Here is a 21,157-nt window from a genome sequence, read left to right as displayed (position 1 = left end):
TTCCCTGGTGGCGCAATGGTTAAGAATCCACCTGACAATGCAGGGGATACGGGTTCAAGCCCTGGTCCGGGAAGATCCCACATGCCATGGAGCAACTAAGCCCGTGCGCCACAACTACCGAGCCTGCTCTTTAGAGCCCACGAGCCACAGCTCCTGAAGCCTGCGTGCCTAAAGCCCGTGCTCCGCAACAAGAAAAGCCACCGTGATGAGAAACCCGCGCACTGCAGTGAAGAGTAGCCCCTGCTCGCCGCAACTAGAGAAAGCCCGTGCGCAGCAACGAAGACCAAACACAGCCAAAGATAAATAAATAAATATATACATACATTTATAAAAACAAAAAAAGAGAGATTAGTCCTTGGAGGCAGCAAGCAGGCCTGGGTTGAATCCCAGCTTGGCCACTTATTAGGGCTAACGATGATTTAACTTCCTGTGTCTCCATTTTCTTATTTGTAAAATAGCGATAGTAATCACTTACTTGCGGCATTGTTAGACGTTTTAGATGCATGGAAAGAACAGTACCTGGTGCATGGTAAGCATTTGCTACATTGGTAGTTGGAGAAATAGATTCAATACTCTGAATCAGGAATTGGCTAGATATAGGATGCTGGTTTACGAGGGCCGGCTACAAAGGAAGCAACGCATGCTTATCTCCTAAATCATACAAAGCACAGCAACTTACTCTTGTGCATTTAGTGACCTTGCCGTTTGTGGTCTGTCCCCTAGGCCTCATATCTGTACTGAAGTAACTGGGGCTCAATCAGGAATCCTGGCTCTGTCTGCAGAGGGTGACTCAGCCCTGAGTAAAAGCCCCAAGCCCTGGCCTGTCTTATCTGAGTTCGCCACAGTTTTAGCAGATCTGAGGTTACCTCTGGGAGTCTGGGGGAGCTTGCTGTTTCTTGAGATTCAAGAACTTTGGTGAGGATTGTAGAATTAACCTTAACAATGTAGATCAGAGAGGAGATCTGGTTTTTTGAACAAATGAATGAGAAGGTCCCTGGCATGTTACTTGACATCTTTTTAAATTAAGCATATGATTTTATTAAATGGGCCATTGTCTTCGACCTCTCATTATTCTAAAAAATAGTGTTCTATTTACCATCTCCTCCCTAAAAATATGGCATTGTCCCCATCTTGACCTCATTTATCTGATCTTTGGTTATCCAGATCTCTGGCTCTTTGATGTGGATGTTCTGCGGCCGCTTGTGGCTTAGGTGGATGGTATTTCAGTGATTTCTCGGTGGACATGGCGGGGCCCGAGACAGCCTGCAGGGACTGCTTACAGAGGACAGTGTTTCGGACCTGTGGCAGATTTTTCATTTTAGGAACTTCAAACATACACTCAGAGAGCCGCTGTTCCCATGTTGTTGGCAGTGAAAGAATTCTAGCTCATTTATAATTCAGGGGCTATTCGGCTTGTGTTAAGTCTGTAGAAAGGACCTAGGAGTGATTGTGTCACGTGGTATAATTTTACTTTGCAATTCATTCTCTTCCCACTTGAACTCTTGAGAATAGAAGCCCATGAATAGCAAATCACCAGGAGGCATGAATAAACCAGTCAATTTTCAGCAAGTGGGTAACTCCAAGTTTAAAGGTCTTAGCTCCAATGGGTATTCAATGGACATTAGTGCTTTATGGAGCCTGAGTGATCTTCGATTATAAATATCTGATCTAATTTTTTTTTTTTTTTTTGCGCTACGCGGGCCTCTCACTGTTGTGGTCTCTCCCATTGTGGAGCACAGGCTCCGGACATGCAGGCCCAGCGGCCATGTCTCACGGGCCCAGCCACTCCACGGCATGTGGGATCCTTCCAGACCGGGGCACGAACCCATGTCCCCTGCATCGGCAGGCGAACTCTCAACTGCGCCACCAGGGAAGCCCTCTAATTTTTAATTGACTACATTTCTGAGCCTTTTTGGTCTGTCAGTCTTTTGGGGGCCCTCCTATTCTAGTTTCTCTGGCTGGCGGTGAAAAACAGAAGGAATGTGCACCTGTCTTATCTAGAAACACTGTCAAGTCACAGAGGGCCTGAGGACATATCCTTGTTTACCCCATAGAAAATGATCATCTGGGGCTTCCCTGGTGGCGCAGTGGTTGGGAGTCCGCCTGCCGATGCAGGGGACATGGGTTCGTGCCCCGGTCTGGGAAGATCCCACATGCCGCGGAGCGGCTGGGCCCGTGAGCCATGGCCGCTGAGCCTGCGCGTCCGGAGCCTGTGCTCCGCAGCGGGAGAGGCCACAGCAGTGAGAGGCCCGCGTACCGCAAAAAAAAAAAAAAAAAAAAAAAAAAAAAGAAAATGATCATCTGGTCAGCCAGGAGACTGGTGTAGTTCATCTTGGCTCTGTCCACAAGTACAGGGCTGACTCTATCCTGTAGATAGGCTCTGTATAAATGGCAACCTCAGGGCTCTGTTGGAGGTGCAGAGAACCTGGCTTATTACCTATTCCAGTCAGTGGCGTCAAAGGCCAAGGAACATTGTGCAAAGCTCGTGGTTTTCCTAACACAGTTCTTCACGAGGTGAAAACACCTGTAGCTGTGGTGAATGCGGGAGTGGAATTACTACCTAAAGCCTGCTTGTTCCTTTGTGGGTTAGTCATCTAACAAGCTCAGATTGGCAAAGTATCAAGAAGGAAATCGGCATCCATTTTATTTTATTTGTTGATTTTTTAACCATTTTAAAAAATTGAAGTCTAGTTAACTGACAATGTTGTATTAGTTTCAGGTGTACAGCAAAGTGATTCAGTTGTACATATACATATATCTATTCTTTTTTCAGATTCTTTCCCCATATAGGTTATTACAGAATGTTGAGTATAGTTCCCTGTGCTATACAGTAGTTCCTTGCTGTTTATCTATTTTATATGTAGTAGTGTGTACATGTTACTCCCAAATTCCTAATTTATCCCTCCCTCCCTTTACCCTTTGGTAACAGTAAGTTTGTTTTCTATGTCTGTGAGTCTATTTCTTTTTTGTAAATAAGTTCATTTACATCATTTTTTTAGATTCCATATGTAAGTCATATCATACGATATTTGTCTTTCTCTGACTTACTCGCTGTCAATTTTAGGTGGAGTATCTATTAATTAACTTTTGGGTCTGAACTTTAGGGAGTTTATTTACCCTTTTATAAATTTCAAAAACTATATCTTGGGTCTAGTAAGACAGTATCATATCCATAGATGAAGTATCTTCTACTGTCCTTTATTAATTTTAGCCAGTTGTTAACTTCTGTCTCTTTTGAACCTGGAAAATATACTGGTTACAGAAATCATGGGAGGAGAATTTCAATGCAGTTACAGCAGTAAAAATATAATTTACACTTATGAATTTAGGACTGTTATGACATTAGTGAGTTCCCTGCATTCACTATCTTGACAGGCCACATAATATATGTTCATATTTTTCAACTTATGTCAGAACTATAGTTGTGAGCTACAGTTTTGTTGTTTTATTTGAATTAATTTTTATCCACTTCAAATGTTGACAATATTGACATATATTCATGCTTTCTCCTTAGAGTCTATCATCTGCCATGGCAAGATTTGAAGAGTTTTGTGAATTGCTTAGATTATACGAAATCAAGAACCCCAAATGGAATCTAGTTCTTAATGTTTCATTAAACTACTTATGTAATTCTACTTGATGAGATAGTTAAATAAAAAATTTAGACCAGGGCTTCCCTGGTGGTGCAGTGGTTGAGAGTCTGCCTGCCGATGCAGGGGACATGGGTTCGTGCCCCTGTGCAGGAGGATTCCACATGCCGCGGAGCGGCTGGGCCCGTGAGCCATGGCCGCTGAGCCTGCACGTCCGGAGCCTCTGCTCTGTAGCGGGAGAGGCCACAACGGTGAGAGGCCCGTGTACCACAAAAAAATAAAAATAAAAATTTAGACCAGTGAGGAATGAGAAAGTTCAAGTGAGGTCAGAAGAGAGCTGTAAAGGAGTGTTGCTTGGCTGTCTGTGTGTTCCCGTTTGTGCTGGGCCAGAGCCACCACTGCAAAATATATATTTAAAAAATAAAAAAAGAGCCTGTACAATTTAATTTCTTTCAGTTTAGATAACAAAATAGGAATCCATTTTGGAAGGTGGTGTATTTTCTTTTCCATACATGGAAACAAGGAGAACCCTTGGAGAATTTTGCTAGATTCTCTTAGCAAAACTGTGCAAACTGCAGAAAACATGTAAATATAAAAACTATAGGTATAAACATATGCTTTATACACATTTTTTTTTTGGTGCAAAAGAAGAGCCTGGGCCTTCAGATGATTTTTACTTCAGTTTAACAGTAAGGTCACTGGTTTTGAATAGACAATTTCCAGAGATATTTACTATTAAAATCTTTGCACACATTCTCTCTCCTTCTTTCCTTTCCCTCCCTCCCTTACCCCCTTCTTCCCTTGTTTCTTTCCGCTTGACATTTTGCTCTGTGTTTTCATTCTCCCCCAGTTTTCTCTGCCTGCCTTCTGCCAGTCTCTGTGAGGCCCTCTTTTATGTCCTCTCTCCCCTTCTTTCTCTGGTTTCATCTTCCCAATTCTTCAGTTTCTGAAATCATCTTGCCGCTCTTGACCTTCGACCTCCAGGCACCTGCTCTGCTTAATTTAGAGTTGAACGTGGAAGGTCTCAGGTGGACAAAATGCTTCCTCTTGGCTCAGGAGAAGAACCTGTCCAGCCAGGACCTGGAGCAGTGGTCTGGCAGCCAGCCAGGAGGAGCTGGCTCATCAGAACTCTCCAGAGCCAGTTTTCAGATTCCCCGAGTGTGCCCGTTTTCTTAATTATAACCCAAGACTGCTTCATGGAATCTTTTTTTCTTTTTGGTCAGTTTTGTATGGGCTGCTGGTCTCTTACTAATGACTTTTTTGGGTAAGGGAATATTTTATCATTTTTTAAATTAGTATTATTAGTGAAAGATGATAATTCTATGCAATTAGTACTTTGCCTTTTTCAAAACTACCTTCTCCCCCCTCAGAAGAGCAACTACTTTAGCTGGGGATTTTTTTCTTTTTCTTTTTGATAGGATGAAGTACTCTTTATCCCTCAGTAAACTAGCTGTATCTGGGTAGGTCTCTAAGCCCACATGCTTCTCTCTCTTCCCCTTAAGATTTCCGGGTTTGAACTCAGCAGTAGGCGTGGATAGAGATGCCGGTGGCCTGGAAATTCTTGCTGGTGACCTCACCTGCAGAGACAGTGGGTGTGATGCCGGAATATCCATCTGCCAGGACTTTGTGTCAGGCAGGAAATCCTGTGAAGTTTGTGCTCAGGGTTAACCAAATGGGAGCAGCTCTGAACGGTTTCATTCTTCTGTCCAGTCTCCTACCTTACTAAAATGTTTGAAGAAGCCTTTTTAGCCACGAGTTCTTGCTGACAGGCTGACCTAGGGTCAGGATGGTGGGTAAGGCATTACAACATTCTGTGATATGGGTGGATGAAAACAAGCATATGGAGACTTGGTACAGACCTGGCATTAGAAGGGGTTGTAGTGATGGTCATCCAACCGTAGAAATGGGGGTGCCTCTCATAGAAAGCTGGGAGTTCCTATCCCTGGTAATATCATGATTAAGAGTGAGAGCCCTGAAGTTGACAGACCTGGATGGGGATCCTGGCCTTGCTACCTATTAGCTGTGTGATCTGGGATCCTAAGCCTTAGTTGTTATTCCCATCTGTGAAATGGGAATAAAAGTAGTATTGGCTTTTTAGAATTTTTATGAGGATTCAATGGGAATGGGGTATAAAACACACAGCATATTTCCTGGTGCTCAGTAAATGATTGCTGATTTTACTATTGATTTAGGACTCTTTCTGCTCTACTGTACTGCTTTCTAACCTTTTCCAACAATCAGATTAAAGGCAGTAACATGTAGTTGTCTTTATTTCCCTGACCCCACAATGTAGAGAACTGTGTACCAGCGGTCTTCACACTGGGATATGCATCACACCCCGGGGCATTCAGCAAGACCATGTGAGGTGGGCAGGAGTAGTTTTAAGGGGACCATTTTCCAGATTCTCAACTCGTAGGTATTCTTTTTTCTAAAACTGAGACTGTATCTGCAGTTCAAGTGTTACACCAGGTTTTGTTTTGGTTTTTTTCCAGCTTCCACTTTCACAGTTACCCCCTTTGCCATTTTTCTGAAGAAAGCCACCTCTCTTAGCCGTATCAAATCTTACTTTGGTGCCCTGTCTCAACATGTTAAATCACAGGCACAAGATAAAATGGGGTCAATTTGAAATACTGGTTTCAGCAAAGCCTCCTTTAATTAAGCCACCGTCTCACTCAGAGGTGCATTGTCAGTAAAATTTTACTTTTAGGGCTAAATGCATTGAAATTGGAAGTAATTGTGTCATTTTGATTATAGATTAGTAATGCTATTTGTAGTGGTTTTACAATCCAGAAGAGTCTTTATGCTTAAAGCTCATTGCTCACAGGAAATTTTAGAAAATTAAATGTAAAAACCTATTTTTGTGTTAAAGTATGCTAGGGTGACTAATAAGACACCCTGACACATAGAATTATACTAGGAAACTTGGGGGGGTGGGATTGACATAGAAATGAGATTTCAAGGAGAAAGAAGAATAATGTAAAATCTCCAACTGTTAAGAAAAGCTTATTTATTTTTAAATAGGTGATGTTATGCAATAGGTATTTAGTCATCATGGTTTTTATATTCCATTGGATACATTTAAAAGAGTGTAATAACACATGGTTAAAATGTCTAAATTTACAATTAGCAGCAAAATGTATCTTTAAAATTCTTTACGTTTAGGACGAAAATTTAAGATGCCAACTTAAAAATGGGTCTAAGGGAACATGGTTTTTAAGGGTTTTTTTTGAGAAGTATGATAGCCAACGTTTGAAGACCTTTGTTATATTTTATTGCTATTAATTTTTCACACAAGGGGAGGGCACTCTCTTCCTGCTCTTCTTCCTGTGAAGTGCAGGATTTAATTGGTTGGTATTTTGCATATGCCTTACCTTTTGCTAATTAAACTTTAACTGAAAAGCATGAATATCTTTCATGTGCCAGACTCAGTGCCGGGTATATCAGAAGAGACTCCAGGTCCTGCCTTCATGGAGTTCATAGTTCAGCCTCTACTCTTTGGGTTAGAGACTGAATTTTGATGGGGACTACAGCAGTCAGGTAAAAATGTGTGGCAGTTGAGTTATAGGAACCTCAGGGATTCAACTAGGGATACAACCGTATTACTGCAAATATGGTACTAGCATTCTTGGTTCTTGTAGCTACTGTGGCTTCTCCAAAGACTATCAGGTTATATCCTTATTTGTCAAAATTAAATATGCCTGAAAGACTGCTGAAATTGGGCCAAGGGGACTGCGTTTCCTTGTTTGATTGGGTTTTTTTTTTTTTTTTTTTTTAAGTTATTTATTTATTTTTGTGTGGTACGCGGGCCTCTCACTATTGTGGCCTCTCCCGCTGCGGAGCACAGGCTCCGAACGCGCAGAACGCACAGGCTCAGCGGCCATGGCTCACAGGCCCAGCCGCTTCGCGGCACGTGGGATCTTCCCGGACCGGGGCACGAAACCATGTCCCCTGCATCGGCAGGCGGACTCTCAACCACTGCGCCACCAGGGAAGCCCTGATTGGGTTTTTATAAAGAGCATTGCTGTTCCACTGAGTCTCTGTGAAAAAATAGTGTTAAAATTACTCTTTCAATGTCATAAGGACACCATATTGCTGACCAGGGTTCTGGGCAGTAAACTCTTAAAGTGGTGGCTTCATTTTCTTTATTATCAGGAATTTCTTCAGTTATGAATCAGAAGATTAATTTCATAAGTATTTTAGGAACAGCCAGAACTAAAAGTAGAACAGATTAACTCAACCTGATAGGATAGTGTTCTAGACACTTTTCATTTCTTTAGTGTTGAGCTATGCTAATTTATTTGTGTAATTAAATGTCATTTGAGGGGTGTGAGACTCAAAATTAGTATGTACTGAATTCAACATTTTGCATAATTTCTCTTAATTCATTTTTGAAGGGCATAGAGTTATGTCTTACATAATAGAGCAGTTGTTTAAGTAAATGCGCTCAACTTTATTTTGCTTTTCCCCCTAGGTGAAAAGAAATGGATTATCTCAGACAGTTAGCCAGGAAGAAAGAAAGAGACAAGAGGTATGTTTTCCACCAAGCAGATGCTTTAGGGTTCCAAGGGATGCCTATTATGTTCAGCATTTTCCTTTGACGATGTATTCTTTTTTTTTTTTTTTTTTACAGAAGGAGTATGTGATCATTGTCAAATAAAACTACACATAAACCCCCATAAAAGAAAATTTAAAATATACCAATGTCATTTTAACTTAACAAAGCACCTAGTCTGCGTGTATTTACACTGGAAGAAATACGTTGAAAAATGAAACAGACATTACTTAGATCCTGGAACTGAAAAAGGATGTTAGTGGAAAAACTGGTCAAATCTGAATAAAGTGTGAATATTTGTCTGCAGACAAAATGTAATGTACCCTGGATAGGGAAAGCCAGGTGAAGGAAATATAGGAACTCTGAACCCTCTTTGCAAGATTTCTATAAATCTAAAATTATACCAAAATAAAAGTTTACCTAATAAAAAGTAAAACAGATAATAAGAGGGTTTTATAACTTGAAGTTTAATAAATACAGTTTAAGAAAATTGCTCACTGTAATAATATTGCGAAGTTGTCAGAGTACTTTCCTTCTGTTTTATACATATGAGCATGGAGATACAGAAGCTTAGGCATATACATGCATGTAAATCAATTCCACAGAGGACATGAGATACCTTTTTCTTATTTCATTGGCCTGAAATAACACAAAAATATAAGGATGCATTGTAGTGCCTTTTTTTTTTTTTTTTTTTTTGCGGTGCACAGGCCTCCCACCGTTGTGGCCTCTCCCGTTCCAGAGCACAGGCTCCGGACGTGCAGGCTCAGCAGCCATGGCTCACGGGCCCAGCCGCTCCGTGGCATGTGGGATCTTCCTGGACCGGGGCACAAACCTGCGTTCCCTGCATAGGCAGGCGGACTCTCAACCACTGCGCCACCAGGGAAGCCCTGTAGTGCCATTTTTTTAACTTTAAAAAAACAAAATAGTATATAACATTGGTGTATACATCTCTGTGAATTAAAAATGTATTACATTTATAATTTTTTTCTTATTTTTATAAAGAAACTAAGACTTTCACTAAAATAGAAGTCCTACATTCTCCTCTGTCTCATTCCCTTCCTCTCCTCCCCAGAGGCAACTATAATTATGAATTGATGTGTATCCATCCAATCATGTATTAGGTATATTTATGTACATATACTTGTGTGTGTCTGTTAAGATGTAGATAAATGATATGATTCTGAACATATGTTTTGGTTGATTGCTTTTTACATTCAACATTGTTTTTGAGATTTATCCATGTTAATGCATGTTAATCTAGATCATTTATTCAAACTACTGTATAGTATTCCATTCTCCAAATACTACTTTTAAAAAAAAATCTGTTCTCCTAGTGAGGGACAACAGGCAGTACTTTTTTTTTTACGGTTAACATAGTGGCATAAACAATATTTCTCTCTGTTTGTGGGCAAATTCAAGAGCTTCTCCAGGGTCCTAGTCCCATTTGAATATTTCTTTTCTTTTAAACCTATTCTGTTTCCCTTATATTTTGAAAATATTTATTTAGATTTGTGATATAAAAAAGTAATGACTGGGAATTCCCTGGCGGTCCTGTGGTTAGGACTCTGCTTTCACTGGCGAGGGCCCAGGTTCAATCCCTGGTAATGACAGCAAATCTAACTATGGTTTCTTTCTGTTCCTATACAGATATTTTAACAGGTCTAATGTGATTTGCTTTTCAGTAGTTGATGACCCAATTGCATGTTTTAAGTTATTACATTAAACTTATTATATTAAACTACTACTTAGTCATCTTCTCCTGTGATGTACTCTGTATCGTTTATCATATCTTTTTGTTTGAATCTTCACATTTTGGATTTGATTACAAAAGTCTCTGCTTTTGAAAATATTTTTTAGTCATTCCAAGGCACCATATCCATCAACAACCTGAAATCCATTATTTTTGGTCAGGATGGGTGAATTTTCTTTAGTTTGCATTACATTTCCTGGGGATATTGTATTGATTGAATAGAATCACACGAGGTCCAGGTTGAATGAGACTCTTAATGTTCTTACTCTTTACTCATTAGATGATTATATCACTTAAGTCCCTGGAGCGCAACTGAGGTTAGACCAGTATGACTTCTCTAAAAGCTTATGGATGCTAAAAAGGGAGGTGAACCCCGAGACTAGCACCACTAACCTGACTTAAAGAATTATGGCTCACCTACCGGCAGTGGGGCCTCCACCTGCCTGTGCCTGACTGCCCCCACCCGGCCTCAGCTGGAGCACAGGGTCTCACGGGGAGAATCTTCTGTGCCCTTTGGGCCAAGCACTGGGGGAAGAACCCTGGAGGTCAAGGGGGTTGATGGCAGTGTTACTAGGGAAGGTCTCCAGGAAGGATGGGAACCTCAAGCCTGCAAGGATGTTCACTACCCCTCCCTGAGGAGGAATTCTCCCTGCCTGGCCATTCTTGGAGAATCTGATTTTGTTAAGGTGCTAGATGAATTCCTTCCACAGGGCGCTGGTGTCTCTCCACATATGTGGGTTGGCTTTTGATAATTAATGAACGCTTATCAGGTAAACCACACTGTGTGCCTGACACCAAGAGTTTCTGCCGAGGGTCCTTCGCTCCTTCTTGAGACATTGATGAGAGCAGAGAGGGTGGCTTGTTGGACAGAATTACTTTCAATTGTATGAGTTTGTATAAAAGAATTCCTGTGGCTGATAAGAACCTTTTGAGGGTAGGTCCAGTCATGCTCTTTAATGCACCCAGAATATTTGCTCTTATTAACCACAGATCAGTTGGATTAAAATATAGGGAGAGAAAGGAGGACCCACAAGGGAGGGAAGAAATGTATTTGTGAGAAATTTTCTCTGAATCCCAAGTGAGGTCCATAAATCTTCACTGTCCCAGAGCAGCATGCTTTGAAATCAGGGCTGGAGGAGATGACCCCAAAGGTTAATTAATGTCACACTGAGATTTTACGACATGCCCTAGCTTCCTCCCAGAGATTCTGCCCCCTGGCAAAGTGTGACCTCAGGATGCAGTCTCAAGTCATCCAAATACTTTCATTTTTTCCTATTTACACTCTAGGCAGTGACTCTATTTCTCAAAATTTGGTTGTATGTGCCTTATATAAAGACAGTAGTTCGGTAATGTAGTTTTTAATACTTATCTTTTTGTACTTTTTAAGATATTATGTTATTCTTATAGCAGAATTATGAGAGCTAGGTTTAATTCTTTAATTGAAGGAATGAGTAACACATTTCTTCTTCCTTCTATCAGGCTATCTTTGAAGTTATATCCTCTGAACATTCGTATTTACTCAGCTTGGAGATCTTGATACGAATGTTTAAAAATTCTAAAGCACTGAGTGATACGATGACCAAAACAGAGAGTCACCATCTTTTCTCCAATATTACAGATGTCTGCGAGGCAAGCAAAAAGTAAGTTCACTTTTGTTTGCCTTTGGTCATGCCAAGACATTACTTATTAACAAACAGCTGTGTTATCTCAAAAGGAAGACATTTAGAGGTGTGAAGTCTCTCATTTGTTCAATTGGCTTTTATCTTTATTCCTTGAAATAAATTTTAAGATGTGTTTCAAGGTGTTGATGTATAGACAGATGCTAAGTGTGTAATTAATTGTCACAGAAGACAGTTATATCTAAGGTCTCTATATTCCTTCTCTTTCTCCCTATTTCTCGTTTTTCCCTTTAATTTTTCCTTTTTTTTTTTTTTTTTTTTTAATATTTTTTTTTTTTATTTTACAAATTTAATCAGTTATACATATACCTATGTTCCCATATCCCCTCCCTTTTGCGTCTCCCTCCCACCCTCCCTATCCCACCCCTCCAGGCGGTCACAAAGAACCGAGCTGATCTCCCTGTGCTATGCGGCTGCTTCCCACTAGCTATCTACCTTACATTTGGTAGTGTATATATGTCCATGCCGCTCTTTCACTTTGTCACAGCTTACCCTTCCCCCTCCCCATATCCTCAAGTCCATGCTCTAGTAGGTCTGTGTCTTTATTCCTGTCTTACCCCTATGTTCTTGATGGCATTTTTTTCTTAAATTCCATATATATGTGTCAGCATACAGTATTTGTCTTTCTCTTTCTGACTTACTTCACTCTGTATGACAGACTCTAGGTCCATCCACCTCATTACAAATAGCTCAATTTCATTTCTTTTTATGGCTGAGTAATATTCCATTGTATATATGTGCCACATCTTCTTTATCCATTCATCCGATGATGGACACTTAGGTTGTTTCCATCTCCGGGCTATTGTAAATAGGGCTGCTATGAACATTTTGGTACATGTCTCTTTTTGAATTATGGTTTTCTCAGGGTATATGCCCAGTAGTGGGATTGCTGGGTCATATGGTAGTTCTATTTGTAGTTTTTTAAGGAACCTCCATACTGTTCTCCATAGTGGCTGTACCAATTCACATTCCCACCAGCAGTGCAAGAGTGTTCCCTTTTTTCCACACCCTCTCCAGCATTTATTGTTTCTAGATTTTTTGATGATGGCCATTCTGACTGGTGTGAGATGATATCTCATTGTAGTTTTGATTTGCATTTCTCTAATGAGTAAAGATGTTGAGCATCCTTTCATGTGTTTGTTGGCTGTCTGTATATCTTCTGTGGAGAAATGTCTATTTAGGTCTTCTGCCCATTTTTGGATTGGGTTGTTTGTTTTTTTGCTATTGAGCTGCATGAGCTGCTTATAAATTTTGGAGATTAATCCTTTGTCAGTTGCTTCATTTGCAAATATTTTCTCCCATTCTGAGGGTTGTCTTTTGGTCTTGTTTATGGTTTCCTTTGCTGTGCAAAAGCTTTGAAGTTTCATTAGGTCCCATGTGTTTATTTTTGTCTTTATTTCCATTTCTCTAGGAGGTGGGTCAAAAAGGATATTGCTGTGATTTATGTCATAGAGTGTTCTGCCTATGTTTTCCTCTAGGAGTTTGATAGTGTCTGGCCTTACATTTAGGTCTTTAATCCATTTTGAGCTAATTTTTGTGTATGGTGTTAGGGAGTGATCTAATCTCATACTTTTACATGTCCCTGTCCAGTTTTCCCAGCACCACTTATTGAAGAGACTGTCCTTTCTCCACTGTACATTCCTGCCTCCTTTATCAAAGATAAGGTGACCATATGTCCGTGGGTTTATCTCTGGGCTTTCTATCCTGTTCCATTGATCTATCTTTCTGTTTTTGTGCCAGTACCATACTGTCTTGATTACTGTAGCTTTGTAGTATAGTCTGAAGTCAGGGAGCCTGATTCCTCCAGCTCCATTTTTCGTTCTCAAGATTGCTTTGGCTATTCGGGGTCTTTTGTGTTTCCATACAAATTGTGAAATTTTTTGTTCTAGTTCTGTGAAAAATGCCATTGGTAGTTTGATAGGTATTGCATTGAATCTGTAGATTGCTTTGGGTAGTAGAGTCATTTTCACAATGTTGATTCTTCCAATCCAAGAACATGGTACATCTCTCCATCTATTTGTATCATCTTTAATTTCTTTCATCAGTGTCTTATAATTTTCTGCATACAGGTCTTTTGTCTCCTTAGGTAGGTTTATTCCTAGATATTTTATTCTTTTTGTTGCAATGGTAAATGGGAGTGTTTCCTTGATTTCACTTTCAGATTTTTCATCATTAGTATATAGGAATGCCAGAGATTTCTGTGCATTAATTTTGTATCCTGCAACTTTACCAAATTCATTGATTAGCTCTAGTAGTTTTCTGGTAGCATCTTTAGGATTCTCTATGTATAGTATCATGTCATCTGCAAACAGTGACAGCTTTACTTCTTCTTTTCCCATTTGGATTCCTTTTATTTCCTTTTCTTCTCTGATTGCTGTGGCTAAAACTTCCAAAACTATGTTGAATAAGAGTGGTGAGAGTGGGCAACCTTGTCTTGTTCCTGATCTTAGTGGAAATGGTTTCAGTTTTTCACCATTGAGGACGATGCTGGCTGTGGGTTTGTCATATATGGCCTTTATTATGTTGAGGAAAGTTCCCTCTATGCCTACTTTCTGCAGGGTTTTTATCATAAATGGGTGTTGAATTTTGTCAAAAGCTTTCTCTGCATCTATTGAGATGATCATATGGTTTTTCTCCTTCAACTTGTTAATATGGTGTATCACATTGATTGATTTGCGTATATTGAAGAATCCTTGCATTCCTGGAATAAACCCCACTTGATCATGGTGTATGATCCTTTTAATGTGCTGTTGGATTCTGTTTGCTAGTATTTTGTTGAGGATTTTTGCATCTATGTTCATCAGTGATATTGGCCTGTAGTTTTCTTTCTTTGTGACATCCTTGTCTGGTTTTGGTATCAAGGTGATGGTGGCCTCGTAGAATGAGTTTGGGAGTGTTCCTCCCTCTGCTATATTTTGGAAGAGTTTGAGAAGGATAGGTGTTAGCTCTTCTCTAAATGCTTGATAGAATTCGCCTGTGAAGCCATCTGGTCCTGGGCTTTTGTTTGTTGGAAGATTTTTAATCACAGTTTCAATTTCAGTGCTTGTGATTGGTCTGTTCATATTTTCTATTTCTTCCTGATTCAGTCTTGGCAGGTTGTGCATTTCTAAGAATTTGTCCATTTCTTCCAGGTTGTCCATTTTATTGGCATAGAGTTGCTTATAGTAATCTCTCATGATCTTTTGTATTTCTGCAGTGTCAGTTGTTACTTCTCCTTTTTCATTTCTAATTCTATTGATTTGAGTCTTCTCCCTTTTTTTCTTGATGAGTCTGGCTAATGGTTTATCAATTTTGTTTATCTTCTCAAAGAACCAGCTTTTACTTTTATTGATCTTTGCTATCGTTTCCTTCATTTCTTTTTCATTTATTTCTGATCTGATTTTTATGATTTCTTTCCTTCTGCTAACTTTGGGATGTTTTTGTTCTTCTTTCTCTAATTGCTTTAGGTGCAAGGTTAGGTTGTTTATTCGAGATATTTCCTGTTTCTTAAGGTGGGATTGTATTGCCATAAACTTCCCTCTTAGAACTGCTTTTGCTGCATCCCATAGGTTTTGGGTCGTCGTGTCTCCATTGTCATTTGTTTCTAGGTATTTTTTAATTTCCTCTTTGATTTCTTCAGTGATCACTTCGTTATTAAGTAGTGTATTGTTTAGCCTCCATGTGTTTGTATGTTTTACAGCTCTTTTCCTGTAATTGATATCTAGTCTCATAGCATTGTGGTCGGAAAAGATACTTGATACAATTTCAATTTTCTTAAATTTACCAAGGCTTGATTTGTGACCCAAGATATGATCTATCCTGGAGAATGTTCCATGAGCACTTGAGAAAAATGTGTATTCTGTTGTTTTTGGATGGAATGTCCTATAAATATCAATTAAGTCCATCTTGTTTAATGTATCATTTAAAGCTTGTGTTTCCTTATTTATTTTCATTTTGGATGACCTGTCCATTGGTGAAAGTGGGGTGTTAAAGTCCCCTACTATGATTGTGTTACTGTCGATTTCTCCTTTTATGGCTGTTAATATTTCCCTTATGTATTGAGGTGCTCCTATGTTTGGTGCATAAATATTTACAATTGTTATATCTTCTTCTTGGATTGATCCCTTGATCATTATGTAGTGTCCTTCTTTGTCTCTTCTAGTAGTCTTTATTTTAAAGTCTATTTTGTCTGATATGAGAATTGCTACTCCAGCTTTCTTTTGGTTTCCATTTGCATGAAATATCTTTTTCCATCCCCTTACTTTCAGTCTGTATGTGTCTCTAGGTCTGAAGTGGGTCTCTTGTAGACAGCATATATATGGGTCTTGTTTTTGTATCCATTCAGCCAGTCTGTGTCTTTTGGTGGGAGCATTTAGTCCATTTACATTTAAGGTAATTATTGATATGTATGTTCCTATTCCCATTTTCTTAATTGTTTTGGGTTCGTTATTGTAGTTCTTTTCCTTCTGTTGTGTTTCTTGCCTAGAGAAGTTCCTTTAGCATTTGTTGTAAAGCTGGTTTGGTGGTGCTGAACTCTCTCAGCTTTTGCTTGTCTGTAAACGTTTTAATTTCTCCATCAAATCTGAATGAGATCCTTGCTGGGTAGAGTAATCTTGGTTGCAGGTTTTTCTCCTTCATCACTTTAAGTATGTCCTGCCACTCCCTTCTGGCTTGTAGAGTTTCTGCTGAGAGATCAGCTGTTATCCTGATGGGGATTCCCTTGTGTGTTATTTGTTGTTTTTGCCTTGCTGCTTTTAATATGATTTCTTTGTGTTTAATTTTTGACAGTTTGATTAATATGTGTCTTGGTGTATTTCTCCTTGGATTTATTCTGTATGGGACTCTCTGTGCCTCCTGGACTTGATTAACTATTTCCTTTCCCATATTAGGGAAGTTTTCAACTATAATCTCTTCAAATATTTTCTCAGTCCCTTTCTTTTTCTCTTCTTCTTCTGGAACCCCTATAATTCGAATGTTGGTGCGTTTAATGTTGTCCCAGAGGTCTCTGAGACTGTCCTCTGTTCTTTTCATTCTTTTTTCTTTATTTTGCTGTGCAGCAGTTATTTCCACTATTTTATCTTCCACCTCACTTATCCGTTCTTCTGCCTCAGTTATTCTGCTATTGATCCCATCTAGAGTATTTTTTATTTCATTTATTGTGTTTTTAATCGATGCTTGATTCGTCTTTAGTTCTTCTAGGTCCTTGTTAACTGTTTCTTGCATTTTGTCTATTCTATTTCCAAGATGTTGGATCATCTTTACCATCATTATTCTGAATTCTTTTTCAGATAGACTGCCTATTACCTCTTCATTTGTTAGGTCTGGTGGGTTTTTATCTTGCTCCTTCTCCTGCTGTGTGTTTTTCTGTCTTCTCATTTTGCTTATGTTACTGTGTTTGGGGTCTCCTCTTTGCAGGCTGCAGGTTCGTAGTTCCCGTTATTTTTGGTGTCTGTCCCCAGTGGCTAAGGTTGGTTTAGTGGGTTGTGTAGGCTTCTTGGTGGAGGGGACTACTGCCTGTGTTCTGGTGGATGAGGCTGGATCTTGTCTTTCTGGTGGGCAGGTCCACGTCTGGTGGTGTGTTTTGGGGTGTCTGCGGACTTTTTATGATTTGAGGCAGCCTCTCTGCTAATGGGTGGTGTTGTGTTCCTGTCTTGCTAGTTGTTTGGCATAGGGTGTCCAGCACTGTAGCTTGCTGGTCGTTGAGTGAAGCTGGGTGCTGGTGTTGAGATGGAGATCTCTGGAAGATTTTCGCCGTTTGATATTATGTGGAGCTGGGAGGTCTCTTGTGGACCAGTGTCCTGAAGTTCGCTCTCCCACCTCAGAGGCACAGCACTGACTCCTGGCTCCTCAATTTGGGATGATTTGTTGTCTATTTATGTATTCCACAGATGCAGGGTACATGAAGTTGATTGTGGAGCTTTAATCCGCTGCTTCTGAGGCTGCTGGGAGAGGTTTCCCTTTCTCTTCTTTGTTCTCACAGCTCCTGGGCCTCAGCTTTGGGTTTGGCCCCGCCTCTGCGTGTAGGTCGCCGGAGGGCGTCTGTTCTTCGCTCAGACAGGACAGGGTTAAAGGAGCAGCCTCTTCGGGGACTCTGGCTCACTCAGGCCGGGCGGGAGGGAGGGGCACGGAGTGCGGGGCGAGCCCGCAGCGGCAGAGGTCGGCGTGACGTTGCACCAGCCCGAGGCGCGCCGTGCGTTCTCCCAGGGAAGCCGCCCCTGGATCCCGGGACCCCGGCAGTGGCAGGCTGCACAGGCTCCCGGAAGGGCGGTGTGGACAGTGTCCTGCGCTCGCACACAGGCTTCTTGGCGGCGGCAGCAGCAGCCCCAGCGTCCCACGCCCGTCTCTGGGCTCCGCGCTTTCAGCCGCGACTCGCGCCCGTCTCTGGAGCTCCTTTACGCGGCGCTCTTAATCCCCTCTCCTCGCGCACCAGGAAACCAAGAGGGAAGAAAAAGTCTCCTGCCTCTTCGGCAGCTCCAGAGTTTTCCCGGACTCCCTCCCGGCTAGCTGTGGCACATTAGCCCCCTTCAGGCTGAGTTCTCGCCGCCAGTCCCAGTCCTCTCCCTGCGCTCTGACCGAAGCCCGAGCCTCAGCTTCCAGCGCCGCCTGCCCCGGCGGGCGAGCAGACAAGCCTCTCGGGCTGGTGAGTGCCGCTCGGCACCGCTCCTCTGTGCGGGAATCTCTCTGCTTTGCCCTACCCAGGTATGTGGGGAGTTTCTTGCCTTTTGGGAGGTCTGGGGTCTTCTGCCAGCGTTCAGTAGGTGTTCTGTAGGAGTTGTTGCACGCGTAGCTGTATTTCTGGTGTATCTGTGGGGAGGAAGGTGATCTCCGCGTCTTACTCTTCCGCCATCTTACCCGGAAGTCCTAATTTTTCCTTTTTAATTATGCCAATAATATAACAGCGTTAGTTGGAAGGAAACAAGGTAACTCACTATCAAACCATTCAAATACAGAAATTATTTCTGTTTACATTTTCATAGTCTTGTCCTTGTTAAGATATGTATATATTATTTTTAAAATGCAGTCATAGTGACCATAACGATTTTTACAGATTTTCCCTATTTCACTTTCCATAAGCACTATTAGAAGAGTTTCCATTATTATTCTTAATGAGTGCAGGAAGCTCAGTTTGTACAACAGTGGTGAGCTCTTCTATCCTTCCGAGGGAACTACACAGCCTGTACTGGAGCCATGTGCCAGCAATGTTGAGCCACCCGAAGTTGCTATTTTGGTAAATCAAAATGGATTGAATATTGGCAGTTTTGTATGGTTGGGTCAAAGGTAGGTTTACTGTACAACTCATAGCTTAAGCTCCAAGGCTCCTCATTTGCAAGGGCACCTTTTAAATATTTGCTTTTGTGCCTAATTTTTTTCTTAGAGGGCCCCCAAGTTGTACAGGCTTCAAGGCCCACAAAAACAGGATCTGTCCCTGGGGTGAGTACCCCTTTTGAATCTGGACGTTGTTCATTTGTCACTTTAGGGAAAATCCCAGTAGGCAGTGATGGTAACACATTTGTATCCCTGGCTCCATCGCTGTGTGCAGGCAGATTTTCCTTTTGAACCGCAAGATTGAACATCTGTGCTGAACAGGTTAGCGTGTGAGTTGGGGCCACTGCCGAGATGCAATTCGTGGTCAGATCAGCGAGCTCTCCCAATATTTTATGGTAGTGACACAACTTCAGAAGCCAGATTCTGCCACAAGAAAAGATCTTGGCAATCTTATTACTGGCATGGATACTTAAAAATATGTGTCCAGAGGACCCGCTGGGCCTTAGAGAACAGGGGCCTGTGGTGTGCAGGTGGTGACACACACTGCAGCTTGGAATTCCTTTTTCAGAAGCTGGGTCATTGCTTGTTTCAGCCTATTGGGGTTTTTTTTTGGTACCAGTCTTGCCCATTTTGGTAAGAGAAATGAAATATCTCCTTTCTCCCCATTAGTGACGGGGGCAGAGCAAGAGCCTTAGGTGGTGTGTCCCTGTTCAACAGGCATTCAGATTTCAACATGAGTCTCTTTCATTTCAACTTGTACTTTGGTTTAACTACGAAAATAAATCTCCATGTTCGATATATCACTATAAAGAATTATTTCTGTTTTCATAACCATAAAATGTAAGTCATGATTTTAATTAGAATATGTTTCCTGGAAACCATGGTGGCATGTTTTTCACTCCTCTCTGGAATTGTTCTTTGAATCGTGTGGCCATCCGTCCACTTCTCATGGCGTATAAATGACTCTAGAGAAAGCTGTTAGTCAGTTCTGATTGTGGAGTAGCAGCAGTTCTTGAACAGAGTATGTTTTGGGTCCTAAGAGTCTTTGGGCCTCGATAGCACTGCTCATGTACCAGGCATGCTTCAGAAGGAGCCTGGGCCCCAGAAATTTCATCTTTTCTTGGTAGTTGGTTAACCTTGAGAAGGTTGCTAAACCTCTCCAACTCACTTCTTATACATAAAATGGGGATAAAAACCATAATTGGTTAACCCTGAAATAAGTCATTTTATTTAAATTATAGATGAAAATTTTATTATTTTAATTTCACTCATTTACAAAATTTAAATCACTTATGATTTTATTTAAATGTTTTCATTTCTGTAGTAACTTAAAATAAGAGGCTATTCTGGACATCTTTGTCTATTTTTCATTTTTAAAACAAAACTCAGAAACTTCTCAGCCTGCATTAAATGATAAAGAAAGAAATGTCTTTATCCCTTACATTTTTTTGTTTTGTTTTTATTTGAAATGTAGTGTTTTAATTTGGAGAGATGCCTATGTAATATTTGATTTCTGTTACATTTCAACTGAGAATGATCAGCTTCTGCATGGTAATCCTGTGTCTGTATCATAATAACTTACATTACAAAAGTTTACTTAAGTTTGAAATACTCATTTCAGATACAGCCTTTTTAAAATTCAAAGTTCTCAGAAGATTTACAAAACCTATTTCATTATGTGAAGCCTGCTTGTTGAATTTCCAGCATTTGGGCTCCAAGAGTGACTGACTCTCAAGTGGTAATGCCTTCATGTGCTACCCATGAAAGAGTTTCCAGTCTTAAGAAATCATAAAATTTTCATTTTTTTCTTGAATAAACAAACGATCAGTGTCTGAATTAAGTACTGATTAAGTGGGGCATTGTTAAGTGTGGCATAATCAAGACTATTTTCATTGCTTTACTTTTACCTGATGAAAAATTGTAGCTATAGGTGACGGGATATTCCGTGGAGGCAGAGGTCACAACATGCTCAACATTTGACTTAGCAATGTGATGTCTGGTCCTCTTTACAGTGGCTCAGGTTCTTCACTGTTTTCCAGTAAATGTCACCAAGAAGCCCTTATGTGTAAGATGATGCTATGTGAAAACAAACAGGCAGGGACAAGATCATTCTGATTCTGGGTGTGTGCGTTTATCAGTGGATGTTCCTACTGAATTCTTTCCTGCTTTATAAAGAATTGTTCATTTCAGTCAACACTTGTGGAGCCTCCTATTCTGCCAGGTGCCTGGATTCTAGAGCATTTCAGCTGGTGGCATCTGCCCTGTGGCTCTTGGTCCTCAGGGGCCAGTGGCGGCCAATGGAACATCCCCAGTGTGTGTGCAGAGGCATCCCAGGGCA

At 40.8% G+C, this 21,157-nt stretch overlaps 1 protein-coding gene across 1 annotated transcript in view; it reads left to right on the top strand.

The window, feature by feature from the left end:
* Positions 1-21,157, top strand: part of ARHGEF26 (Rho guanine nucleotide exchange factor 26) — a 151,789-nt gene that overhangs the window by 26,529 nt on the left and 104,103 nt on the right. Inside the window, exons 4-5 of the mRNA XM_060100189.1 lie at positions 8,062-8,118; positions 11,375-11,535. Coding sequence (XP_059956172.1) covers positions 8,062-8,118; positions 11,375-11,535 — 218 coding nt within the window. The remainder of the gene's footprint in view (positions 1-8,061; positions 8,119-11,374; positions 11,536-21,157) is intronic.

Source organism: Mesoplodon densirostris, chromosome 5 (assembly GCF_025265405.1).
Source record: "Mesoplodon densirostris isolate mMesDen1 chromosome 5, mMesDen1 primary haplotype, whole genome shotgun sequence".
Taxonomy (NCBI): Eukaryota; Metazoa; Chordata; class Mammalia; order Artiodactyla; family Ziphiidae; genus Mesoplodon; species Mesoplodon densirostris.
Note: the sequence above shows the minus strand (reverse complement) of the source record. Positions and strands in the feature narration are given on the sequence as shown.